The sequence below is a fragment of the Corythoichthys intestinalis genome, chromosome 10 (genome assembly GCF_030265065.1).
Source record: "Corythoichthys intestinalis isolate RoL2023-P3 chromosome 10, ASM3026506v1, whole genome shotgun sequence".
Classification (NCBI taxonomy): Eukaryota; Metazoa; Chordata; class Actinopteri; order Syngnathiformes; family Syngnathidae; genus Corythoichthys; species Corythoichthys intestinalis.
The window spans coordinates 24397158-24424081 of NC_080404.1; the positions used below are offsets into that span (position 1 = coordinate 24397158).

The 26924-nt window shown below is 38.6% G+C and overlaps 1 protein-coding gene across 9 annotated transcripts in view; it reads left to right on the top strand.

Moving 5' to 3' along the window:
• LOC130923355 (protocadherin-15) overlaps positions 1 to 26924 on the top strand; it is a 490939-nt gene that overhangs the window by 220898 nt on the left and 243117 nt on the right. For all 9 annotated transcript variants that reach the window (XM_057849017.1, XM_057849014.1, XM_057849016.1 and 6 more), the window contains one exon: positions 17650 to 17810. In XM_057849017.1, coding sequence (XP_057705000.1) covers positions 17650 to 17810 — 161 coding nt within the window. The remainder of the gene's footprint in view (positions 1 to 17649; positions 17811 to 26924) is intronic.

A 26924-nucleotide genomic window follows, 5' to 3' on the forward strand; every position in this document is an offset into this window, starting at 1 on the left:
TTAACTTGTCTTTAACACTCAAAACAAGGAGAAAATTATTCGAGTTGATTTCAGAAAAATCATCGTATTAAAACGTTCTAAATTTGCAGTGTGAAAGTTGGTACGTCAATACAGATTCATTTTTGCATTGATCATTTAGCCTATCAATTAATTAGGTTCAAATTGGTGGTGAGAAATGTAGCCCTGACCCCCGTTCACCCAATCTGTTGGGTCTTATTACGGTAATGTCCGTCCCCAGCAAAAAGTGTACATGCAGGTTATGCTTTTATATCATCCCTACCAATATTGAGACCTTGTAATGGATCCATTTCAAGGAGTAGGGGGAAATTCTACTTGCCTTGTAAAGAATTTACTAGTTTCGGTGAGAAGCTGAATATTTTTTTGTTGTTATTGTTCGTGAACTCCATTTCCACACAAACTCAGCAAGGGGAAGTATGAGAGTAATTTTTCAAGTGTCCCAGAGCTCGCGAAACTTGGATAAAAAGAGCGCATTTATCAAGGTTTCGTCAGCCGTGATTGTGTATATCCGTCCGGCGAAACAGCCTGGTAGCAGATATAATATGTACGCCTGCCCCTCTGCTATTGAACGCGTTGTTGATATTAGCGCAGCGACGCTCTCCCCGGCTCACGGCGCAATTTCATTCAAACTTGCCGATTCGTCCAAGACGGCCGTCCACTGCTTACTTTCGCCGAAAAGGCCGATCCAAAATACTGTAATGCCCCGGATGGGGGAAGGAAGGAGAGGAGTCTGTAATGGCTTACCCACTTTATTGTGGCAACAATAATAAAGAAAAACAATAACCTAATAACAACGGGCTTCCGTGACATGCGAGCGCTATCTCGCTTCCCTCTACGTCACAGTTCCTCGTCCGAATGTCTCTTAAGGGGGCCTTGCAGAGTTACGGACATTACAATACACAATAATACACAATAATAGTTTGCTGCTGAACCCTTCACACTAGGCTGCCGCTAGTTTGAAACGGCCTTTAAAAAAAAATTTTTTTTTTTTTAAACATTTCTTTTGCGCGGGGTGGCAGCTTTTATTTTGGTGTGGCGGTGCGCCACAATAATTAATTTGCAGGAAAAACCCTGACTCCAGTAGCAGCCACTGAGTCAAATGACTTCCCTATAAACGGCTAAAGCAGTACTTCTCAAATAGTGGCATGCGCGAGGGATGCCGAGTGTGGCCCATGTGACCTGAGGGAACATACTTTGTTGCCATACTAGAATAAATTGTAATTGCACATCCACTCAGTGGGTGGCAGTGGCGCTCTCATTTTTAGAGTGTGCCCAGTATTTTTGAACCAAACAAGAGCACACAGCAAAGTGCACTGGAGATATGAAGAGCTAAGACGAAGAAATATGACGAAGCGTACGTATGTCGCATTTGGCTTTTGGCTTTGACTTTTAATACTGTGGAAGATGAGGAAAGACCAGTCTATTGTGTCTAAAATGTTTGCAGCGGACGGCAGAAAGTCAAATCAATTAAGACGTCACTTTAAAGATATTTGACCATAGACCATGTAGGTTTGGTCTCACCATTGGTAGGGACAATATAACAGCATAACCTTCATGTAGACTTTTTGCTGGGGACAGGACATTAATAACACCAAACAGAATGGGGATCAGGGCTGCATTTCTCACGAATATGAACCTTATTAATTGATTGGCTAAATGGTCAATACAAAATTAATCTGTATTGACTTATACTAACTTTCATATGTATTGGTTCAGGTGATACACCGTTTGATTAAAACATTTGTTTTCAAGAACTACAAAAGAAACATTTTGAAAACTTCCAGAATAAATGTCTGGATTTTATTAGCAAATTTAAATTGCAATATTTGAACATAATTTAAATTATATTAACATACTCAATAAATACAATTTTTAAAATAATCTCTTAACTATCCGGGAATGCAAAAAAATAAACATTTGTCTAAGAACTATCTAAGTAAATAACATACAACTCCTTAGTCAGCGAATAACAAAAATAAATAAAATTGGAGCCTTCCTTCGGGTAAAACACAACTGCTTTTGTCCACAAGCACAGCCAGACTCGACAAACAATGAATGCTCCAAAGGGCTGCTTTAAGACTACATAAATAAAAATAAAAGTAAAAGTGAAAATTGGGGAGAAGGGGGTAAACGTCGGTTCGCTACATTTCTCACAGTTTAATTGACGTTAACAGTGAAAAACACACAGGGGGACACTTCTCGCTAAGCACCCCCCTACTCGAGTTTTGCAGGTTAGAAAATTCACACAGTTTAATATTATGCTAACTCTGATGCAGGTCGGACTTTCAGAAGCAAACTTTGTGGTGTGTTCCCCACCTCCACAACAGTGATGTCTTTTTACATTACTTACTGTGGCTGCTGCTGGCCGAAAAAAAAAACTTCTAAGATAAAGTCCTCAGCCCTCCTCTTCAAAGGAGGGCAGAGGAGGCGGCATTTGTCGACATGTTGTATTTCTGTCGAGGCTGTGTGAGGCGGTTGCGTGTGTGTGTGTGTATGTGGGGGGTGTCAAGTCATCAGCCAATTAAACGTGTGTTTGTGGGGGGGAAAAAATGGACAGTCACAAGAGAAATGGGGTAAATGTAAGTCTGAAAATAATGAAAACAATTCATTTCATTATAGTAGGCTCAATTGTATCCTTACAAAATATGGGAAGACAATCTATATTAGCTATTGAACCGAAGTCATTATATAATGCAAATGAGGTTGCTTTAAAGTTGGTGGGGATAATTTGAGCATCCTAAAAAGTTGATAGTATTATGTCCCTGCCGTCCCTATGCAAACCTACACCCCTGCATTAGACCCCAATCACATTGATAAGCTGCTTGAAATTTTTTTCAGCGGAAATGTACCGAATATTGCCAACAATCGTTCCGCTTTTTCAGAGTTACATTAGTAAACTAACGAGCACTGTTAGCTTTATATAGACTATGAAGTTGCTCAGTGCAAAATAACCACACACCGTAGCAGAGGAGCTGATACTGCCTGCAGCAAAAATATAAACTGTCCCCCATGACACAGTTGTTTTTGTTCTATTAATTTTTGTTTTTTTGGTCAAATTGTTTAGCATATTGGGCTTTAAGTTAATGTTGCTAATCAGTTTGAATTGATTATTTATTGATTGTATTAAATTTTACTTCTAGTATCAAATGGTAAAAAAAATGTGCCTTGAGTGTATTTTTATCGTTTGGATGTGACTGGATTTTTTTTTTTTTAATTCAGGTAAATTGATGCACATTAAGTCTTTTCTGTTACAAACAAAACAATGTTTACTGTAAGTTTAAATGTTTTACTTTTTTCCCTTTAATCTTAAAAAGGACACAATGTTATGCAGAGGTGTACGTCTAATTTTATGACAAATAATACTATTTACTGTGGAGGCAGAGAATTGGTGGGGCGCGAAATGTTTACGTCTTCCTGGGGGGGGGGCGTAACAGAAAATAATTGAGAAGCACTTTGCTAAAACATTATAATTACATGAAATCCTTGTGGAGGTACATTTTGTGCATATGCAACTTGTACTTATCGCAATTCTCAGAAATATAACCCTTCCCTCTCATTCACTTTTGCATTAAATATTACAAAATTTACTTCCATACTTTGCCACTAATATTATTTGCGCATTCACATCACATTTTAGCATTAAGCATAGGTTTGTCAGGCAAAGCTATGTTGGTACATTGAATTTATTTGTTTCATTTTTTGTAATTGTCTACAGGCCAGACTTACCCCCCTCCCCCCAAAAAAACAAACAAAAAAACAAACAAACAAACAAACAAACAAACAAACAAACAAGAAAAAGCATTTTGTCTGACAGTCTTGCTTCAATGCAGATGCCTTTTTTTTTTTTTTTTAAAACCACGAGACCGCCGACGGACACTGAGTCATTCAAATAGCATGAGGATGCATTTTGTTCCTACTGTTTCAAGTCCTTGGGAAAATTGTCTAATGCTCCCTTTCGCGTCTGCTGTCAAACTTTAACTTAAGTGATCCAATTCAAAACTATTCCATATAATTTTAAGGATTCGGAGACCACAGAGACTGACCTGTTACTGAGAAAACGGCTCGTTCCAATACTTTGGATGTCTTTCAAGACAACTCCCGCCCGAGCGACAAAGTCTGTCTGACATTTATTATCAATAGAGCCGCTCCGGGCTGCAAATCAGAATGACATCTCGGAATTGAGGAAGCTGCGAGAGGCCTCGGATACCAATGCAGCTCAATTCTGACCTTTTCGATGTTAGGCCGTAGCATTTAATTACGTTTTCAAGACTTGCGTCCCAATTTTATGAGTTTGTACAGGGGACGTCAAAGCCTCCTGTCTGACGCATACGCTACTTGGGAAGAATTATAGCTTGAAGAACTGTCCACTCACGTCACTCGCAAGTAATAACTCTGCAACAAGTCTTTCATCAGACAATGGTTTCATTGAAAACCTGCTCTCATTTTCTGATAAGGACTCCACTTTTTAGAGTTCAGTACTTACGGGAAATATTGAAAAACACATTTGAGGCGAGCAGAGTGCACATATAAAAGCTGCCTTTTTACACACACTCTTGGGACAAGCCTAGCTAGTCAAGTGCTGTAAATGGTATCGGCAATTATGTGGAAGCTGGAAATTACACATAAACTTGGTATGAAGGCAAAAACAAGATTTTTTTTTTGTGGGTTCTAGTTGAATGCAAATGTTGCCAGTGGAGATTTTTGGGGTTCTAGTTGAATGTCACCCACATTTTTGCAATAGGGTGTCGCAAAACAATTTTAAAGCTGGAACAGTTCAAATTGGTTTAACGCAGTTTAATATAAAGTTTTTTTGGTAACTTTTCGATAAATTTCAAAAGTTTCAAAGGGTTTTTGTTTGTGTGTGATTTTTATTTGTTTGTGGGTTTTTTCCCCCCAAAAGGAGCAGTTTAAAGTTGAAACGGTTGAAATCAGTCAATGAACTTTTTTGTGTGTCCGAGTTGATGTCACCAAAATTTTGGTACAAAATGGAATACTGCAGAAAACCTGCTAAAAAAAAAAAACTATGACAAGAGAAAAAACATAATAAAATAAACAACAAAACCGGATTTAATTCATGAGAAAAATATTCAGTACACAAAAAAATAATTTTATAGCAAAAATCGACGTATCAAACAAAGGTCTCACCAAGATCAGAATACATTTAGAATGACCGACTTACACACATCTATGCAGCTTTTTTTGCTGAAACATGATCAATTGACGCCAGCCATCCCAGTTGAAATAGATTTTATTCCTATCGCTTTCAATGGCAGTGAATGAGTTAAGTGCTCAGCTTTGAAATGGCTGAGGGAAGCCATTGTTGTCTGCACTAAATTCTCCCCTGTCCTCAGTGACCTGATTTTGGAACAAAGGCTAGTAGTGTAATATAAATGTCCAAAAGTCATAAAGTTCTGCGAGTGACTTGTCCAGAATTATAAGCTCCACACATGAGTTGTAAGGACATGACTGAAAAATTGCAAGTACAGAACTCACCTTGGCGTAAAATCGGTGCAATTAGAACTGCTTCCCCAGTGGCTATGAAACAGGGATGCTCAAGTCGATTCAATTATGATTCAGGGTGCTACGATTCCATTATTGAACAGTGATCACAGTATTGGCGATGATCACGGTTATTACGATTATCGATGCATCGTACATTACTAATTAATAGAGTAGTCAAACAAATTTATGTCCATTATTTCTTAAAAATATCCCAATGATTCAACAGGAATGATGGAAACATGCCAATACAACAAAAAGCTGCCCTTAAGCTGCTTTTTAAAATTTATTATTTATTTTATTTTTTTACAAGGTAGTGCAAAAACATTAAACTTTTTAAAGGCAGTACTTATTTCTCTCAACAATACAATAAAATTTAAACAGGTGGAATGAATTCCACATTTTCTGGAAGCAAAGGCTAAGTTCATACTGCAGGTCTTAATGCATGAAGCCGATTTTTTCGTGTTTTTCCGACTCGAGTGAGGCATTAACTTGATGGTCTGAACGGGACAAGTCGCATAGAAGTCAATTCATTTCAAATCCGATCTGGGTCACTTTCATATGTGGTTTAAATCCGATCTGGGCCACATTTTTCCAGAATGTTGCGGTGCTCTGAACTGGCAAGTCTCCCAAATCGGGATTCATGCAGCAATTACGTCATCAAAGAGCTAGAGAGACGGCGCCTTACGGTATCAGTGCAGCAGTCCGTTAGCGCCTATCTTGCCTTGATCACAGCTTTTGGGGAAGGGTCGGGCTTGGCAACAGTCATAAAAAAATTAAAATGGGTTGAGGATAAGCCTGAGAATGATCGTTTTTCTCTCCGCTCTATATAAGCAATATTTCAAGATTGCTTACAAGGCCGAGAGTCGGGGCAAACTGCCCGTATGTGTGTGTGACATGCACGGACAGTGCGTGCATGCTGTCGATACACAGAAAATTTGAATATAAGCCTAAACGGGGAGTATTTATGTCTGTTATTTGTGTCCTCTTTTTGGAGATCAAAATATGATCATCCTGGAATGACGGATGACAGCCAGCATGTGTAGTCATTTGTTTTGATGCTTGTGCGGATACAGGTCTTCTTGTTTAGCGCGTGTCGGACTGCGAATTAGTGCTCATGCGTAATACTTGAACGGCCTCAACGGACAAAGGCAGTCTGAAGGGGCACACCAAAAAACAGAAATGACAAAAAATCGGATTTTTGCATTAAGACCTGCAGTATGAACATAGCAAAAAGTGTCTTTAGAAGTAAGAGTTCTTTTCACCAATATACTTTGTTTTCACAGATTTATGTACTATTTTGCATGTTTGTAGTATAACCGCTGTACTTAGTCATGGTTTTACACATTCTGCATATGAGACACACGTTAGCGAATTAGCTAATTAGCTTAGCGCTCGGCGCTAACTGTTAACATATCAAAACAACAACAATAAAGGTTAAAGAGCACAAGAGGGTTCGGGTCTTAGCAACACGCTCAGGACATTTTTCAATTGACATGACTTGAAACTACTGCTGGATATCTGAAAGACAAGGAGCAACGAACTATTTCTCTTTCCCTCTCGCTCTAAAAAATATCTTGCGCACAGAAGTGCGACCGCCGGGATTTGCCTGTCTTACACACAAATTCATTTTCCAGTCTTTTGAAGAGGAGTAAATCTCTCGCTCAGTGACCGGCAGCATCCATCATAACATTGTGCGTGTGTCCGTTAAAGGTGTCCGGGCGGCATATGTGTCTTGAATTTCGTTCCGCTACGAGTGGCTGTCATCAAGTTATTAGGGAAAATCATCGTTTTTGAACCTTTTATGAATCGTAATCGAATCATCACGTGTCGAATTGTGATGCATCTAATAATCGATTTTTTTGGAACTCCCTTGGTTTTCACATCAGTATATATAGTATATGATCTTTATTCAGAAATCACACCGGGTATCCATAGCACACAAACCAACAGAAAAAAGCAGAACAAGAAACATAAACTAGAAAAGAAAAAACATTAAGAAGGCAGACGCTATAAGTGCACAATAAACAGGCTTTTACCCGAATGGCGCCACATGCTTGAACTATATCTATAGCTATCTGTAGGCTCCATTTTTACATTAAAATATGATTATTAGATTCATTTAACCGACACACGAAGTTATACACCAAATTTCTTAATTGTGCTTTAAAGTTGGGTAACCCAGAACAAACAAATAATTGGCTGGCGCTGTACCATCGAGGCACACGCAATAACAGCCTCAAGGCATCATTATCAGCTACATTTAGCATCTGCATGGATTTGGCCAAGTACCTGATCTACAGGTGAGCAGTGTAAAAGGTCATCTGACAATTGTATTTGATGTCAAATTGGTCACCAAAATGAGAGCATATTGAGAGTAACTCCTGCACAGGGAGAGCACCACCACAGCATCCGCGTACATAAGATGGTATTACACTCATACAGACGGCTGGACAAGTCGTCCATGTAAACATTGAACAAATGTTGTGAGAGAATTCCTCCCTGTCTCACACCATTACTAACTTTGAAGCGAGCAGAGATCAAGCTACCCATCTAATGTGAACAAGTTGATTTGCATACCAGAAAGCTAGAATACAGAATATATATTTGGGCACCCCCTTTGTGTCAACATGAGAAAAGGTTTGCTATGATTACTCCGATCAAAGGTTTTCGATGTATTTGCAAGTGAGGAGCAGATGCATTTGCACCCATTGTGATTTGGCAAGTTTACCCACTTCGAAAATAGGTAGAGGTCTAACATATAAATCATAGAGAAACATTAATTTTCAGCTCCATCCAAAGATTTTCTATTGGATTGAGGTCTGGAGACTGGCTAGGCCACTCCAGAACCTCGATATGCTTTTTACGCAACCACTCCTTGGTCAGCTTGCCTGTGTGCTTTGGATCAGTGAATGTTGGATGATCCAGCCATGACTCATCTTCAAGTCTGACTTCATCCTCTGCTTTATACAGTACAGTCATCCTGTCCCCTTTGCCGAAAAGCAGCCTCAAAGCATGAGGTTTCCACCCCCATACTTCACAGTGGGGATGGTGTTCTTGGGATTGTACTCATCCTTCTTTTTTACACACGATGAGTAAAGTTTGCACCAAAAAGTTCTACTCTGGTCTCATCTGACCACATGACTCTCTCCCATGACCCCTCTGTATCATTCCGATGGTCCCTGACAAACTTCAGACGGGCCTTCACATGTAATGGCTTCAGCAGGGGAACCTTCTGAGCAATGCATGATTTTAAACCATTAAAAGTAGCCTTTGAAACTGCATCCAGCTCTCTTCAGGTCATTGACCAGCTCCTGCCGCGTAGTTCTTGGCTGAGCCCTCACTTTTTTCATCATGAGTGATGCCCTACAAGGAGAGATTTTACATGGATTCCAAGTCAGAGGTAGATTATCAGTCATGTTTAGCCTTTTCCATTTTCTAACAATTGCTGCAACTGTTGATTTATTCTCCCCAGGCTGCTTTCCAATTGTCCCATAGCCTTTTCCAGCTTTGTGGAGCTCAACATTTTTTTCTCTGGTGTCTTTCGAAAGCATGGTAGCAGTTGAATTATGACTGACGGGTGGTGGGTGGGTGGTTACTCATGGGGTAAAGGTGGATTTTCTTTTTTCTTTTTTTAAGGTAGACTGGCAACTCTTTTAGTGTCATAATTATAGTTGGTTCTCAGGGGTACAAATACATATGAAAATTATTTTTAAAAATCATATAAATTTAAATGTAATGTAAATTCCGGATTTAATTAAAAAAAAATTTTTTTAGATTATGTCTCCATAAATGGAAATGCATCTATGATTGAAATTTCAGATCTCTACCTATTTTGTAAGTGGATGAACTTGCAAAATCATGATGGGTGCAGATACTTGTGCTCCTCACTGTATGTCTTATGAGTTCCTGTTGTATACGACTTCGGAAGCAAGAGGGGACGTGAGCAATCTGGTCGTTACGGACTATTCCTAAAATCGAATTAGCCGTCTGCTGGCCTGATGCGAAAAACTTGATTCTGTCGCCCAGTTGTTATTTTTTTGTTGCCAAAAAGTCTGCTCGGAGCCGCTGTGGTGCACCCGTGATGGCCATATTAATGGAAAGCCAAATGATGAAAGAGATGTCGTTTGTAATTTTGTCTTTTATAACCTTTCTTGGCAGTGTACTGAATGAAACAGATGTTGTTCATTGACAGAACACGCTGGTTGATTGTCTTATATCAAAAGCAATTGTAGCAAATTAAACATTTGCAAAGCTAAAATGGTTTTTAGATGACAGATCTTCAATTATTCGATTTTTTTTGGATTTTGTCGAAATATTTTGCAACATTTTGGTATGGGTGACTTATGTTCAGGTGTGACTTATGTTCCCCCCCAACAACACTGAAGGCCAGGAGAAGAAGCCAAGTGGATTGAACGGCTATCGCCGTCTATGGTAGCCAATGAGTTAATAAACATGGCACAAATGTTTTTTGTTTCTCTTTTTATCAGAATGACTCGCCATTGTCAATTAAATTGAATTTATGTGACAGCAAAATGATGAAATAGGCTGCTTCTGGATTGGTCAAAATATCATCAAAGATTTAAACGTGCAAAAACCACAATTACGCTAATGAATGTGCAAAAGGGAGTGATTATGACTCCCAAATTAATTCTACAGGCAACCATTTTTCAAATGGTCGTGCTCAAGTGCGAAACATGATTAGACCGCCGTTCCTCGTGATGGCATTGCATGCACCAAACGGGGAGCCGTCATTAGCGGCAGCATGCAAATGCAAGCAGGGGCTGATGATACTTGGAATGCGATGAACGGAGTCTCGGTGTCTCTACAAGAAAAATGCTTAATGTGCCTCCTTAAAGGATAAGCTCTTGTGTTTTGCAATTAACAGAAAATAAATGACAATGTTACAATACTTCATGACAATTGAATGGAACGACACTAAAACACGGAAAGAGTTTGGCGTAACAACGAGGGAAAATTATTATCGATCGATTATCTTCCATCTCCTCACAGCTAAAATGGATTAAATGTCTATTTCCGCCAATGGCAGCCAAAGTTTTAAGCTATGTGAGGTTACAAAAGATTTATAAAGCAAAAGTAATAAATTTGACTGAGCAAAATACACACGAATCACACTTACAGTAATTGAATTTGTTTTTGTTTTTTTTTTAATTACAATTTGTTTTTTGAAATTTTGATTTTTTATTATCATTATTATTGTATTGATGTAAAATTATTAATATATTTTATCTCAAAATACGTGTGAGCAACACTAATACTACAATTAGATGTCAAATGGGCACTGCAAAATATTGGCCTGTGGTGAGTTTAAGACCGCTGTCCTATATGAATGTAAAAAAAAAATATGAGGGGGGGGGAAAAAATCATAATTTGTGCATGAAAGTGTTACTTCAGGAACTTGGGAGAAAATTATGAAATAATTATTCTAAGTGATTAAAGAATAATTGCTTGATTGCAGGCTATGATTGTCGTGCTAAATTAAGGATTACATAATTGTGATTATGTTTACATGACAAGGCGCAGTCATGCATAACTGTTTTCTAGGAATAAAATATTAACATATAAATATGATGTTGGTCTCGATTTTCATTGTTGCAGTTAACCACGTTCACGTTTCATTCATGTACAAATCAAGCCACAAAAAAAAAAAATCAACTTTTGATAAACAGCTGTGAGCAAGAGGAGGGAAGAGTCGTCCTAGAAGTCTAGTGGTCAAGTTCAATCAATACTAATTACAAGGTTTGCCGTGGCCGTCAATGTGATTGTGCTGGCCGCCTTCAAGCGAATCCAATGGTTTTCGACAGGAACCCTTCCCGATAAATGGGACAATGTTTATGTTGCTCCAGTACAGATGTTGGCATGTTGTTGCCAATGAACTATGTTGACACGAGTTGAGTTTGTTAAAAAATAGTACCCTGTCACCAGGGGTGAAAGTGGCTATAATTTCTTGCCGGAACTCCCTGACATGAAGGTTGACATTGAGCAAGATTTTTTTTTTTTTTTTACAGGGGGGTGTTCAACTCTTAGAGAAAACTGTTTTTGCCACATTTTTTTTATATAACACTTACAAACAAAAAAATGATTTTCATTCAAAATTGTATTTTTTTCAATGATTTGCAAATTAAAAGTTAACCGGAGCAGCATTAACCCCAAACTCCATCTCCTAATTTTTATTTTCCCTAATTTCCTCACATCTAAATGCAAAACCTCAATTTTAACTACTTAAAGCGGAAGTTCAGGATTTTTGACATAATCTTTGAGTTAGCAGGGGTTTAGTTAGTTAGTGGAGTTGATTTCAACAAATTCTGTTTCGTTTGCAAGCAATTTGTTAGTTTCAGGACTCCGGAGTGGCTAAGCTAGCGCGAGTGAATGGCACCATTACAGCATGCCAAATAAAAAATGATACAGATCTACAAACTGATCCAAAATAGTCAAATAAATTCAAAACACAGATCATTGCTTCAAAACACCCATGCGGCTAAAATAATGTCACACCAAACTGCCATAATTCATTTCATTCTGGAGGACTATTTATTTATTTTTTTTAGATGTGTAATACAGCCCTAATAAACAGGAGTGCTTCGGTCACTTGTTCTCACGCTGCATTCGAGGAAGGTGGGAAGTCAGACTTATCCCGCTCTGAGGGTACCAGTTGCGACCTTAAAGCATTACAAGCGAATGTAAACAGCAAAGATGGCTGATCGCAACAAGTTGTTTTTCATTTTGACCTCCAGCAAACCTGACTTCTCATAAGCGATCAAATAGTAGAGGCGTACTAATGATATTTTTCCAGATCAGAGGTCGGAAACGCTTGACTTCCCACCTTCCTCGAATGCCGCATCAGTCTGCTGAGTTAGCAGACGGCCGGTGTTTTGCCGAAAAATTCCCCCCCCGCGTGAAATGTATCCCCTGACGGGTTTTGGTAACAAATCGTGGACTGGGCCACATAACCATCTTTGAACAGAAATGTATTAGTCTACAGGTTTTCACGACCATATCCCAATAAGAATCACACAGTTATGACATTTATTAGTTCAAGCAGAGTAAAATGTATTCATATGCTAAGTGTGGTGTGATGATGAACACAAAGTCCGCAGAAAACGCCTCCCGTTTCGTCTGTCGAGAAATTTACCGTTTACTTGGGTATAAAAGAGTCTATGGTTAAGCACGTGACATTTTTCAATACATATTCACAGTACAAGAAAGTCGTTTCCGTGCCCATCAATTTGTTGTTTTCTTGATATAATACTGCAATTTCGTAAGCCCGTTTTTGTTTGTAAATTGTATAATTGTGTCGATTAAAAAAAAAAAAAAAGATTGGTAAGAAAAAGCTGTTTTTACAAGTGACGTGTGCGTGCCGCCGTCAGGGGATAAATTTCACGCGGGTGGGGGGGCATTTTTCGGCACAACACCATCAGCATGGCGAAATGCGCATTTAGAGGCTGTGGAAACATACAGAAGAAACGGGCAAAGGAAAGGTTCCACAAATTCCCAATGAAGAACGAGGAAAAATGTAAAACGGTCACTGCTGCTGGCTATAACATAAAAAATCAGCGGTGAAAAAAAAAACGATGTTATATCATTCTGCCCTGCTCCTCTGCAGAGCTTCTGGATTACAAATGTTGCTGTTCATACTAAAATTATTGATATCCAGTGGTAAGTTTTAATAACTTTATCCTGAAAACATAGCCATCACTATTGATTGCATGGGTCATCGAGGATTTTCATGTGTGCATATGTTGTTTTTATTGGCATGCTATTATTGTACCATTGACTCGCGCTAGCTTAGCGACTCCGGAGCCCTAAAACTAACAAATAAACGAAACGGAATTTGTTGAAATCAACTCCACCAACTACCTAAACCCCTGCCCTGCTAACTCGAAGATTAAGCCTAATGTTAAAAGTCAAAAATATAAGTGCCATACATTCACAAAAAGAAGTTCAAATGACTTACACACACACACGCACGCACGCACGCACGCACGCACACACACACACACACACACACACACAGTGTGCACAGTGAATTTTGAAGATCACGCGAAAAAAAAAAAATCACTTTTAGAAATAAATGAATAGCCGAGCACAAATGAACAAAAATAAGTCCAAAGCGCACATTGACATGGAAGGTGTTCTGAACCTCTCCATCAGAGCAAATAGAATTAAATAAATAAGCCCCTTCAACAGCCCCTTCAATGCTTTCGTTTCTCTTAAAGATCTCATATATTTTTTGTTGCATTCCCCTTGCATGTTCTTTTTTTGTTTTTTTTGCTGTTCCAGAAAATACGTGCATGTGAACCAATCAGAGCTAACTATGTCTGCTGATCACATGTCAATATGTCAGCAAGTTGAACAGGCAACTGAGTCAAGGGTGTTTTGCTTTGCTACGGAAGGGTGTTTCGGACTGTTCCGGCCCACTTTCACCCCTGTCTGCCACCATCAGATATGTATGACTTTGGTGCCAGGGAATCATGTTGAAGCAAGTTGAGGAAATGAACCTTGATAAAAGTAGTGTTTTGCTCCCATCATATCATTTTGCAGCCAAGGAACCATGTTGAACTGAGTTGAAGAGCTTTATTTTGACAGAATCAGTGCATTGCTGCCATCATAAAAACATTTTGGTTCTAGGGAGCCATGTTAAAATGTGTTGAAGAGCTTCATTTTCCCAAAAGTAATGCTCTTGCATAAACATATAATTATCTTGGTGCCATTTAACCATGTTGAAGCAAGTCGAGGCTCTTCCTTTTGATAAAAATAGTGTTTTGCTGCCAATCTTAGTGACAAGGAATAATTTTGATGCGATCGAGGAACTTCATCTGGACAAATGGAGTGCTTTATCACCATAATGTATTCCATGTGGTGCCAAGGAAGCATGTTGAACTGAGGTGAGGAGCTTCATTTTGACAAAAGTTAAGCTTTTCCAAGTTAAGATAATCCTCTTGTTGCCAAACAACTATGTTTAATTATTGCCAGCCCCTTCTCAACTCAAATGGATGGGACTTGTATTGCTGTTAACTCAAGATCTGCCTTTGACAGCATTAGACGTTCAATCCATTTTACCTGGGAAGCGCTGACAGCGAATGAACGAACGCTGCCAACCCTCCACGTTGTGATGCGTTGGACGCCTACACATGCTAAACTAATTTCATTTGACAGCAGAAGGACGATTGGACCCCACGTTTGGACATCCATGGTCTAGGGCTGCAGCTATCGAATATTTTAGTAATCCAGTATTCAACTGAAAATTTTATCGATTAATCGAATAATTGGATACTAAGATTGGGCATTGTTTGAAATTGGACGATTCCGATTCCGGTTCAATGTTTCGATTCTGTTTCCAAACGATTCTCGATTCCGATTCTTTTAAGAAGGGTCACAAAAAAAAAAAAAAAAAAAAAAAATAGGCAGGGTCAAAAAATCTATAGTTTAATAATTTATTAGTTTATATTAGTGTCTTAACTTTGATTTTTTTATTATTATATGAATTTAACTTGTATTATTACTATTATTATTTACATTAATTTAAAATGTATTATAATTTATTATTATTGATTATTAATACAATTAATATGACATTTATGAATTATATGAACTTCTCACAGGGTTATTTTTAACTTGTATATAAATTTAACATGTATTATTACTATTATTATTTACATTAATTTAAAATGTATTATAATTTATTATTATTGATTATTAATACAATTAATATGACATTTATGAATTATATGAACTTCTCACAGGGTTATTTTTAACTTGTATACAAATATCAGTCTTTGAACTCGAATGTGATGAAGTTTATTTCCACAGGAGTGGTCTTTCACAAAGTTGTTTCAAAAGCTCACGGAGAAAACATTTACTTATATTCTTTTGCCTTAGCTGGGAGCTACAACAAAGCATTAGTATAAATTCTTCTATTTATTATAACTTAACGTAGATGAGGCAAAATAATAAGGTTTCCTTATTTGTAAAACCGATTCTGTTGTGTTTACAGACACATGTAATGTTAATGTTGTGACAATACCAGTTAGGCCAGTGAGTGGCGCTGTAGGAGTGTGTCCGTATAATGTGGAGAAGAAGAGATGAGAGCATCTGGCTAGGATGCTTTGTGATGCGATGCTATGTTTTCACTAGTACGAGTTCATTAAAAAAGTAATCCAATGCTTCATATTGCTGCTTCTTTCTGAATAAGCAACACAACAGATTCCAAAACAAAAATCCTTTTAATACTGTTGATTTTAACAGAACCGTCTACTGCTTTAAGATGGCGACTGTTTACCAACGCCAGCGAGTCTGTCATTTCGCATCTCTCTCTCTTTATATGTTCTAACTCCGTCGACGCTGTCTTTTTGCATCTAGTTCTATATACATGATATCGATAGTAGCTCAACGTAATAATACGATTTATTGTCGTACTATTTTCCATCAATCCATCCATCCATCCATCCATCCATCCATCCATCCATCCATCCATCCATCCATCCATCCATCCATCCATCCATCCATCCATCCATCCATCCATCCATCCATCCATCCATCCATCCATCCATCCATCCATCCACTGCTTAATCCGTGGTCGTGTCGTGGGAACAGCAGAAGACAGACGTATTGTATTGTTTTACTTACCTGGTTCTGACTGCGCAGCATGTCAACTACGTAGCACTCAGCTTGCTATGCACTTGGTTCTTGTTTTCAATTAAGCCGGTTGTGCATAATTGGTCGTGCAGCCACCTTTGCAGGATATAGTTGTGTTGCAAATGCTGCACTGAGCTGACTGGTCTTTTTTTTTTGTTTTGTTTTGTTTTTTGTTGTTGTTGTAAAGTTAAGCCAAACTTTTGAGCACCGCTGCACCGTGTCAATGGTTGTAATCAAGTTGCAATGCACAAACACGCGCTTCTTTTGGCTTCTTCGTGGTTTTTGGCAGCATTTTTTTCCGCTCGGCGGTCAGGGCATCGAAACATGGAATCGAAATTCAAAATTTAGAACTGTTCCGGGAGAACCGAAGTGTCAGAACCGGTTCCCAGCGATGCTCGATACTCGATTCCCAACTCTATTGGATACAACATTTTTTTTTAGGTAAAGAGCAATTATAAATATACATGAGAAAACAAGAAATTTCACCTAATATTGAGCCATTTTCAGACAATCAATGTCTTTATTTTCGATGTACATTGTTGAAAACAGCAATTGGATCTCAGATGTAACTAAAAAAAAAAAAAAATCATGGCTTTCACTCAAAAAAACTTGCTTGATAACACACATCACTAAAAAGTTAGGTGTTACCACGTGTTACAATTGAATTTCCATTTGTGTCAGGCTATTTTTAAGTTGTAGTTAAGTTTTAAGTTAGTTTAAACGGTAATTCCTGATAGGGTTTTGAGTTTTTGCAGTGTTCAAAATAAATGTATGATACCTGCTGTATTGGAGCACATTAGGGACCAGTGCTACTTGGTGTTTTATCCAGCAATGACTACTGAACTAAAATTGACAGTTAGCTTTATTATGTTTTTATTTTACACCCTCGTCACTCTACAGCATTATGTTTTTACAGATTAAATAAAGCCTGTATGTGAGACACGTTAGCCACGCATCCACAGTAGTCATAATTAATATAAACCTAGCCCTCCGCAGGGCTAACGTTACGTGAGCAAGGGACAGTAACATTAATCTTATTTATTAGCGCTTAGAAGTTTTTTGCTTTAAGATGGCGGCTGTTTACTAATGCTGCCGAGTCTGTCATTTCCCATCTAGTTCTTTACTAGTATACTTGTGATATCTATGAGACGCATCAGACGCTACCTGCTACCACCGTAGCATCACGTGGGCATAGTTTTTAGCAACGTCGGCATCGTTTGTAGCGGCTGTCGGCTGCAGTCAGGTATTATTGCTTCTTCCTCTTCACTAGTGATGTCAGCGCGTTGCCCCGCATATAAAGTAGTCCGGGCAAAACGTGATGCACAGAACTGGCAAAATCAAACGATTCATCAAGGCGAATAAAATTACTTGGATCACTTTTTAAACTCGAGTTACTCGAGTTGCTTGAGTATTCGTTTCAGCTCTACTATCGTCGTCAACGGCGCTGAAACGTGACCACTCTTCCTTTTTTTTCAGGGACGGTTCTGGTGGAAAACATGCAGATAAATGGACGCGCACAGGACCCGGGCCGAACCATCTGGTTGACTTTACTGGACAACTATGACTACTGGGTCATACTGGAACCAACGCGTCAGCGGCTCTATCTTAACAGTACTGGCCGGGTTCTGGACAGAGATGTAAGAAATATTTTTGCATAATTTGCCTCCAGTATGTTAATAAGAAACGCAATTGTGTCCCGAGGTTCCCACGCTTACTGTACGGTTGGTGATGAATGGTTTCTAAACACACATTTCTTTTTATATTCCTTGTAACTCAGGCCTGTTCTTTATTGAGGTCATTAATTCTTAAACCCCCAGAAAAGAAGGGAGCTACTCAAATTAAGAATAGATGAAATGGAAATTAATAGCCATGCGGGCTCAGACGCTTAAATGGAATTGCTTGCCTTTTTTTTTAACCCCTTGATGCTTGAATTTCCTAAATTAACATATTTACTCAGTTCAAAAACCATCGGGGGAGTCCATAAGTGCATAAAAAGCATGAAAAAATATATACAGACAATTTAATTAAAAAATACAAATAATAATTGGAAAATCCTAAAAAAAAAAAAAGATAAAAGTAGATAGAACGATAGATACAGTAGATAGAAAATGAATTGAAAAGAAAGCATTTAAAATGAAAACAAACATTTTTTGGAAAATAAAAATTAACCCCTCACAACTACAGATCAAAGCAGCCTTCAAAGGTTTATTTTTTAACATATATTATTATGTAAGCCTATTGTTCCTAATTTGCGTCATACATAAAATGATATGTATTTTATGCAGGACTGTCAACAGACTTGCAGGGGCCCGGGGACAAAAGACCATTATAGGCAACCCATACCCCCCCAACCCTACCAATTATTACAATTTACAATTACAATTACAATTATTTAATTTGAGATGGATAGTTAAATTAAACAGACCGTAATGTGATGTGACACAATATAAACACATTCCATCTATTGTCCCATGTAGACTACAGTACAATACAACTGACAGTGCTATGCCTGCCTGCTAAGCAACAAAACAGTATAACTAAACATCCTGTGCCTGCACCCTCCACACCCCTGGGGTTATCAAGCCCTCAAACAGCGATGCGCCTAGATGTTTTGACAGCAAAGTCATCAAACATCAGTGAAATCCATTTTTTGAACAAGTTCATGCTCAATGGAGAGCATGGTGTTACCGTCATCCCCAAGGGGACGCTCTCCCCTACAATATGACCGGCTTTACCAATTTGGCGCAGATGAAGAGGTGGGCGAGCGTAAGGAGGTGAGATAGGAGTTGTTGAAAGTTGTTGCACGGTAGCGCTGAGTTGAGTGGCTGTGAGTCCCCCATTGTTAGTAAAAGTTCCAGCAAAAAGCCAGCCAACGTGTTCCCTGCGTTTTTATGCACATCGCTACCTTCCTGAAGGAAAACCCGGACAAACTGACAACGAACGAGTCAAGTAAATCACTGGTCCACTCCGCACTACGGTGCGGAGTTGAGAGCACCACAATTTACCATAAAGTGCAGTTTGGTAACAATGGCTAGGTTGTTAAGCCTGCCCTGTGATATGGTGGAGCGTCGGTAGTTTTTCAATTATTTTCATTTTACTGAAGGCTCGCGCTCCTCCAGCTACAGTCACTGACAAAGACAAGAATATGCGTAGCACTTGAGTGCGCCAGAGCGGGGTCAAACCATTCTCTGATTACACAGGGGGGAGTTGTGCAAAAAAAGGAAAAAAATATATATTTGAAATATTTAATATATTTTTAAGTATATATCAAGTAGAACATAATATTTAATCAGACAATGATTTAAATAAAAGAGAAATATGTGAATGTGATATGTGAATGTAAAGTAAAATAAAGTAAAATTCAGGGTCATTCAGGGCCTCCCATGGTCCTGAGGCCCGGGACGACATACCCGGTTGCCCCCACTACCACCCCGTCGACGGCCTTGATTTTAGGTCTTAATTATTTTATTCATTTTTATTATTGAAAGCAAAAACGGTAAAAGATTTTTTAAAAATCTTTAAAAAAAAAAAATTTTTTTTTTCAACAGCAAGGGTATTTATAAAAAAAAGGAAGATTTTAATTCATCCCATTTCATTTTCTTGGAAATAAAAACATCTTTTAATTATTTATTCAACGCAATCTAAAAAATTAATTTGAAATATTTTAATCAATTCGACACAATTATTTTAATCTTTTTGTTTTCTCAATATTTTTATGATATATGATTTTTAAATGTTTGATTTTCAAATTTGAGTTTTTTTTTTTTTTAACAAATTATTTTTCGATATTTATTATGTATTTCCATAATCCTTAAATACTGCTAATTCAGGAAATCAAGGCGTTTAAAGAGGAAGAAACCAAATCCAGATTATTTTTTTGCCCCCAAACTTTCAAGGCAAATAAGAGTAATGGCCTCATTTCCCGTGTCTGTTTTTGAAGCATTTTGTCATCATTTTTCACGGTTTGGCATCCATCTTTCCTATTTCCAATTAACGGACAGATAAGAGAGGTCATAAATCAAATCTGACATCCTTGATAGGCTCAATTAGCCATTTGCAATTTTGGACTAATTAAAGGCTTTATACCTAAATGGTCAACAGGGGAAAAAAGCAATTATCGGTGACAGTGAAGGTGCACGAATGCCACTCAGCGGATTATGAAAATGTCAGGAAATCATTGCTAGTTTTCTTCTATTGTTTGACATTTATTGACAATATATTCACTCACATTGACGACTTTAGATGTCCAACCCAGAAAGGCACTCCCAGTCCAAATGGATTGGATGTCTAGCGCCGTCAACGGCAGCGATTAAGTTTATGCTTAGACTGCCATTTATAATCAAATCAAATAAATACATAAATGAAAGAGACTTCCGCCTAAGCAGCCAAATTCGAAGCATCACCAGATTTGGTAGAGAGGGCACACCCTTTAAATATGAAACAAAATCCTTTTGCAGTCTGTGACCTTTGGCCTCATTGCGCCAAAATTTGATTATCTCTTCTAGTTCATATGACAAACATGTCTTGTAAGTTTAAACATAATACGTTATTCGTACTAATCGTGAACTCAAACTGTTACGTGCCCAACAGCACCATAATGGAACAAACGACCGGGCGTGGTAAAAATGAAGGCGTTGAGAACAGGTTGCAGAAAAAATGTCCCCCCCAAAAAGAAAAAGATTTATTACAAACAAAAATCAAAACGTGCAAAAGTACTTGATTACTAAGGGTGTAACGGTACATGTAATAGTATTGAACCGTTTCAGTACGTTGTAGTCGGTTCCGAACGGACGCGTACTTAACGAGTTTCTGACGTAATATAACTAGGGCTGTCAAACGATTAAAATTTTTAATCGAGTTAATTACAGCTTAAAAATTAATTATCGTAATTAATCGCAATTAATCGCAATTCAAACCATCTATAAAATATGCCATATTTTTCTGTAAATTATATATATAGTCTGTAAAATAAATTGTTGGAATGGAAAGATAAGACACAAGATGGATATATACATTCAACATACGGTACATAAGGACTGTAGTGGGCATTTCACTCTACTGTCATTTAAATCTGTCTATGCTGTCCTCATTCCGAAGCGTCTACTTTTTCCAAAGCTAGACAGCTAGTGAACGACGCCTTAATAATCAGACTTCTTCCTTTTTCATCTGATTTATTAATAAAATGGCCTCAAACCACTGTCCTCTTTAGACCGTAGTGAAACAACAACAAAAAAAGTACACAGCATTGCATTAGCAACAACATTAGCTTAGCACGCTATACAGGTTCACTAAACATAAACAAAAAGCGTCTCATACAAAAAATATAACATTTCGCTTATTAACATAATATGTACATTCTTTACAACAACCATACTTAGGGACAAATCTTGTCCAAGGATCATATAAGCACAACATTATCAGCCCGAGACGTCGTGCAGCCATAATGAAGAAAAGAAAATAATAAACCATGTCGCAAAGCGACCACAAGAGTTCGCTGTTGGACAGCGCAAAAAGCCTTGCTGTAAACCTTACCAAAAGGCAGACTACTTTCTGAGCGGGACATGTGCGTTAATTGCGTCAAATATTTTAACGTGATTAATTAAAAAAATTAATTACCGCGCGTTAACGCGATAATTTTGACAGCCCTAAATATAACCCTTACTTTTCGAGGCTGTGAGTCGATCGGGTTACAGTTTCTTTGTGTAGACTCCGTCTTCTCTACTATAATGAGGACCAACACGGTAGGACAGTCCAGAAACGTCAACGGCGCGACAACGTGGCCGCCGCGAGAACGCAGTGAAACACGGGCGTTAGAGTCAATCAGCCAATGCACACCAGTCGCAGTGCGGCCGCGTGTTAGATGCGTCCCAGAAGCGGCTCAACGCGACGCACGTGAAAAGAACGGCAGAGTTTATTATTTGACGCGAGACGTGCGGCCCTCCTGCATCAATACTACTAGCTAGGATCGGGCCGGAAGTCACTCGTGTAATAATATGGTGGATCCGGTCGATTTTCAAACTAATATGATAATCCATCAGATCTCTTGAGTGGTAATTCGGGCCACAGTTGACTTGTCTTTGTTGATTTCCTGCTGTCTTCTCTGCTATAATAATAACTAAAGATGCACCGATACCGATACTAGTATCGGCAGGGGGCGCTGATCCGGCCCAAAATGGTGGTATCGGTATCGGCGAGTACCAACAAAGACGGCGCCGATACCATTTACCGGTCCATTATTATAACATTTGACCGCAGCCTTTTTATTTTCTCCTGGCGCTCACTACACTTTGTCTCTGTGTTGTGTGATGACACGTGAACACCAAACAGCTATCGCTATTGGCCTGCTCCAGACCAATGAGAACGGGCCAATAGCCACTTCTGACCAATGACATGGCCGACATGGCGACGGTCGGGAAATATTTCAAAATAGAAATCCCGTCAATTAAAATCAATGGCTGCGTGCAAGATTTGCGGCCTGAGAGTTTCGAGATGTGGAGTTAAATCGGCCAGTTTCAATACCCCGAACCTGATAAAACATTTGAAGACGAAACGTGAATGAACACAACGAGTTTGAGCCTGCAAGAGCAGGACTGCTATCCAGAGGAAGGGCGCTGGACAGGTGCAACAATCTCTGGTCAGTTCACTACGTCTACTTTACTTTTATTGTCTTTTACTGAAAGAAATGCTGCAGTAATTTGGGAACTGTTTCCAAAGTAGGGTTTCCTCCTTTCAGAAATAGAAATAAGGGACCCCCCCCCTCCCGAAAAAAGGAGGCTAATAGAGAGACGGGATGCTGTGGTCAATTATTATTACTTATAATTGTTAGCGTCCGCAAATGCGGAAACAAGGTTGGACCTCGAAGTGGACAACAAGCGGGGGATAAGTACAAGGGTTTGATGATTGCAAACAAAAAATAACACGCGATCGCGGGATAGTAGAAATAACAAAAGGAGTCCGTGACAGCAGGTCGACGGAGCTCAATACTACAAACTCGAAGGTTACTAAGACGATAGGCAGCGAGCCAAAAAGCCAAAATAAAAACACTCAAATACCTGCACAGGGTATAGGTTACAAACGAGTGCAGCACACTAACAGAAAAAACCCAATGCAGGGGCGTAACAAGCAAATGTAGCGAGACCATAGTGCGAGAAGTCAAATGTCGATCAGCAAAGCAAATATCTCGGCAGCCTTCTCTGAGCTCACCCGTGTTTAAATGCTGCGTTGATGAGCCCGCATTGGATTCAGGTGCGACGTCAGGAACGCCCCCACTAACAGCCCAGCAACAAAACAACAATCTAACCAGCAGCAGAATGTGACAATAATTTCATAAAAGTTGCACTGTTTGGCCTTTGAGAGGTTTAAAAAAAGTTTACTCAGTTCATTCAGAGTTTAATATTAAGAACTTATTTTTACTTTCTTACTGTTGGGCTAGTATTATACTTTGTACTAGTCTTATTCCTATTTTGCAAAGGTAAGCAACAGCCTGACAAAGCCTTGATAGCAATGATTTCACATCCAATTATGTAGCTCTTTGGGGCGGGGGGATAAAAATAAAATAAAATAAAAAAATAAAAAAATTATATATATATAAACGGGGTGGTATCGGTATGGTATCGGTATCGGCCGATACTTCACAGCCAGGTATCGGTATCGGGGCCAAAAAAATGGTATCGGTGGAACACTAATAATAACGATCACGGCCCCGTGTTCAATAAAAAAGACTCCTACCACAACAAAACAAGTAGGAACTAATATTCACATAGGAACTAAAGTTATACAACATAAAATATACAATATAAATGAATACTACATCACATTTGTAAAATATAAACACATAATAAAATAAACAATAGCTCATTTAAATAAAATAAATTGAAATGAGCTAAAACACCTGTAATAAAATAACAAGAATAATACACACATCCTGCTTACACAACTAAATTTATTAATTTCTGTGTGGCGCTTTAACTTGAGAAAATCGACCAATAAAGCTTTTAAAAACTGTTCATAAGAAAAAAAATGTTTCATTGAGGCATTTCATTTGTAAAATACATTTTAAAATCTTTGTCATTGGGATTGTTTTTCTCTTTAGCATGGGACTTCTTTTTTCTTCTTTCTTTCAGAAAGCTGACCAATACGCAGGGTCTGAAAGGCAAATTGTTGTTGGATTATTATCTTTAAATATCCGCTACTTTTTGAGCAGAATTCTAGCTTTTTATAGGCCAATGTTCCTATTGTTGAAAGCACAAAAGTGTGCAATAAACAACTAGCACATTTATATTTTGCATTTTGTTTTTTTACTGTACCGAAAATGAACCGAACTGTGACCTCAAAACCGAGGTATGTACCGAACCGTGATTTTTGTGTACTGTTACACCCCTATTGATTACAGAAAAAATAGGCTAAGTCATTTTCTCCACCCAGATTGTCCAGCTGAGCCTAATGTTCATCAGCCTAGTATAAAAAACTGGTTGGCTAGCCTAATGATGACCAGTGGGTCCTGCCTGCTGACCACTTTAGTTCAGTTATGTTTTTGGGATACTTAGCCTATGTTACCATTTCTTCTGTAATTAAGTACTTTTGCACATTTTGATTTTTGTTTGTAATAAATCTTTGTCTTTTTTTTGGACATTTTTTTGTGCAACCTGCCCTCGATGCCTTCATTTTTTCCACGCCCAATCATTTTTTACATTATTGTGCTGTACGGCACGTAACATGAACATACAGACATACGGAACCGATGATCTCTTTCTATTGGTTTCACCTAAGCTACCGTATTTCCCGCACTATAAGACGCACCTAATAGCTTCAATTTTCTCAAAAGTCAACAGTGCGTTTTATTATCCGATGCACCTTACATAGGATTCAATACTGGTGTACTGCTACTCTCAACGTGACCCCGTGCTATACCGTATTGGCCCGAATGTAAGACGTTGTTTTTTTTGCATTGAAATAAGACTGAAAAAGCGGGGGTTGTCTTATATTCACAGTCTAGACATTATACCGTTTCACGACGCTAGATGGCGCCAGATATCATTGAAGCGATGTTCTGTCATGACAGATCTCAGCTACTCTCAAGTTTAATCAGTTTGCATTATTTTATTGCAATGTTTGTCCATTCAGATGTACTGTAATTATTTTCTGTAATAAAAATTAATTTGGTGTTCATACAGTATTTTTTTCAAACTTGAGTCTTGAAAAAGAAGGGTTCGTCTTATAATCAGGGCCGTCTTATGTTCGGGCCAATACGGTAATTGAGATTCACAGCCAGCTAAACTCTCCTCTGCATCTCGTCCTTCAAGGAACAGTCAGGTGTTGTATTTTGACAGGCTTTAATGCAAAGAAGTGTGAAACTGAAATGACAGTTTAGAAAAGGCTCTTAGCAAATGATAAAATTACATAAGCGCAAACATAGACAGAAATAGCACATTTTACACAGGCCACAGCTAGCTAAAAGCAGAACAATTATCGCTAAAACATACATTGCCGAATTACCATAAATAATCTCAAAAATACCCACAAACTACGGCAACACCTGCACATAGAGATACCAAACACTCTTATCAACATTTAAACTTACTTATATTTCCCCTAAAAGGGCTCGAAGTGAGAGGATGGTTGGTGATCGTCAACAAAACATAGCGGCCCGAAATCGCTTCCTTCCTTGCCTTTTTTCGTCTCGCCATTAATTGGCAGAGCCCAACACCGCCTGCATAACTAGCGCCCTCTAGCAAGCGGGATGTATAGATATTGAACGGTTACAATACAACTGGTTAATCATTCCCTTTAGCTCAGCTCTTCCTAGTGCGAGAGGGAAATATATTTTTTGTTTTGATATGTTTTCTGTAGGAAGACAAAAATGACAAACATTCTTGATGTTTTAATGCTGTAAAAATGTGTAGAATAAATATTAAATTTCAATATTTCTGTCAACGAAAATTTGCTTCATAGCCTGCGACACACGTTTCTATCAGCAGGGCTGATGCTATGGCGTTATATTGCTGCCTCTATTCTGAGCGAGCAATAATGGATCTCTCGCTCAATTTGTCGACTCCTGTGATAGCCAGTTTTTTTTTCTCTGCGCGCTCAGTTGAGCACAAGCTACTAACTTGTGACGAAGCCAACCAGTCAGAGAGCTATCGGAAGTACACTGGTTGGCTGTTTGCCCTCCAGATCATTTGTTCGCCTGGAAAAGGCAAGGTAGACGGATGACTACAACGGGAGAAGGGTGACTTCATTGAAACAACATATGGCAGTATTTATTATCATAATTATTATCATCCATAAAGTACATTAGACAATATCACTAAATTACATGAGACAGTATCATCACTTAACTCATTTGCTCCCAAAAACGTATAAATACGTTCTACTTTTAATTGTTTCAGTGTCCCAAAGACGTATTTATACGTCTTTTACGTATAAAAATGTTTTTTTTTTACAAGTTCTGATTCAATCGAGCTCCAAAGCACAAAGCTGAAAATCCATTTTAAAGCAATAAAACTGGCCACTGGATGGCAGTAGCGCATTTGGTAAGACCTGCAACCCGATTCAACGGCAACGAACGGCCGGGCCACACGGCATGGGCGCCAGTGGAAGACGACCGAATGGAGAACAACCTAGAGGACGTCCAGGAAGCCAGGCGCAGACGACCGAGCAGAACGACCGGGACCACCAGTGCAGCGGACGATGCCGTTGAGTCCATGCTGCTCGCCGAGCAGAGCCGGCAGAGACTCAAAAAAATCCATCTT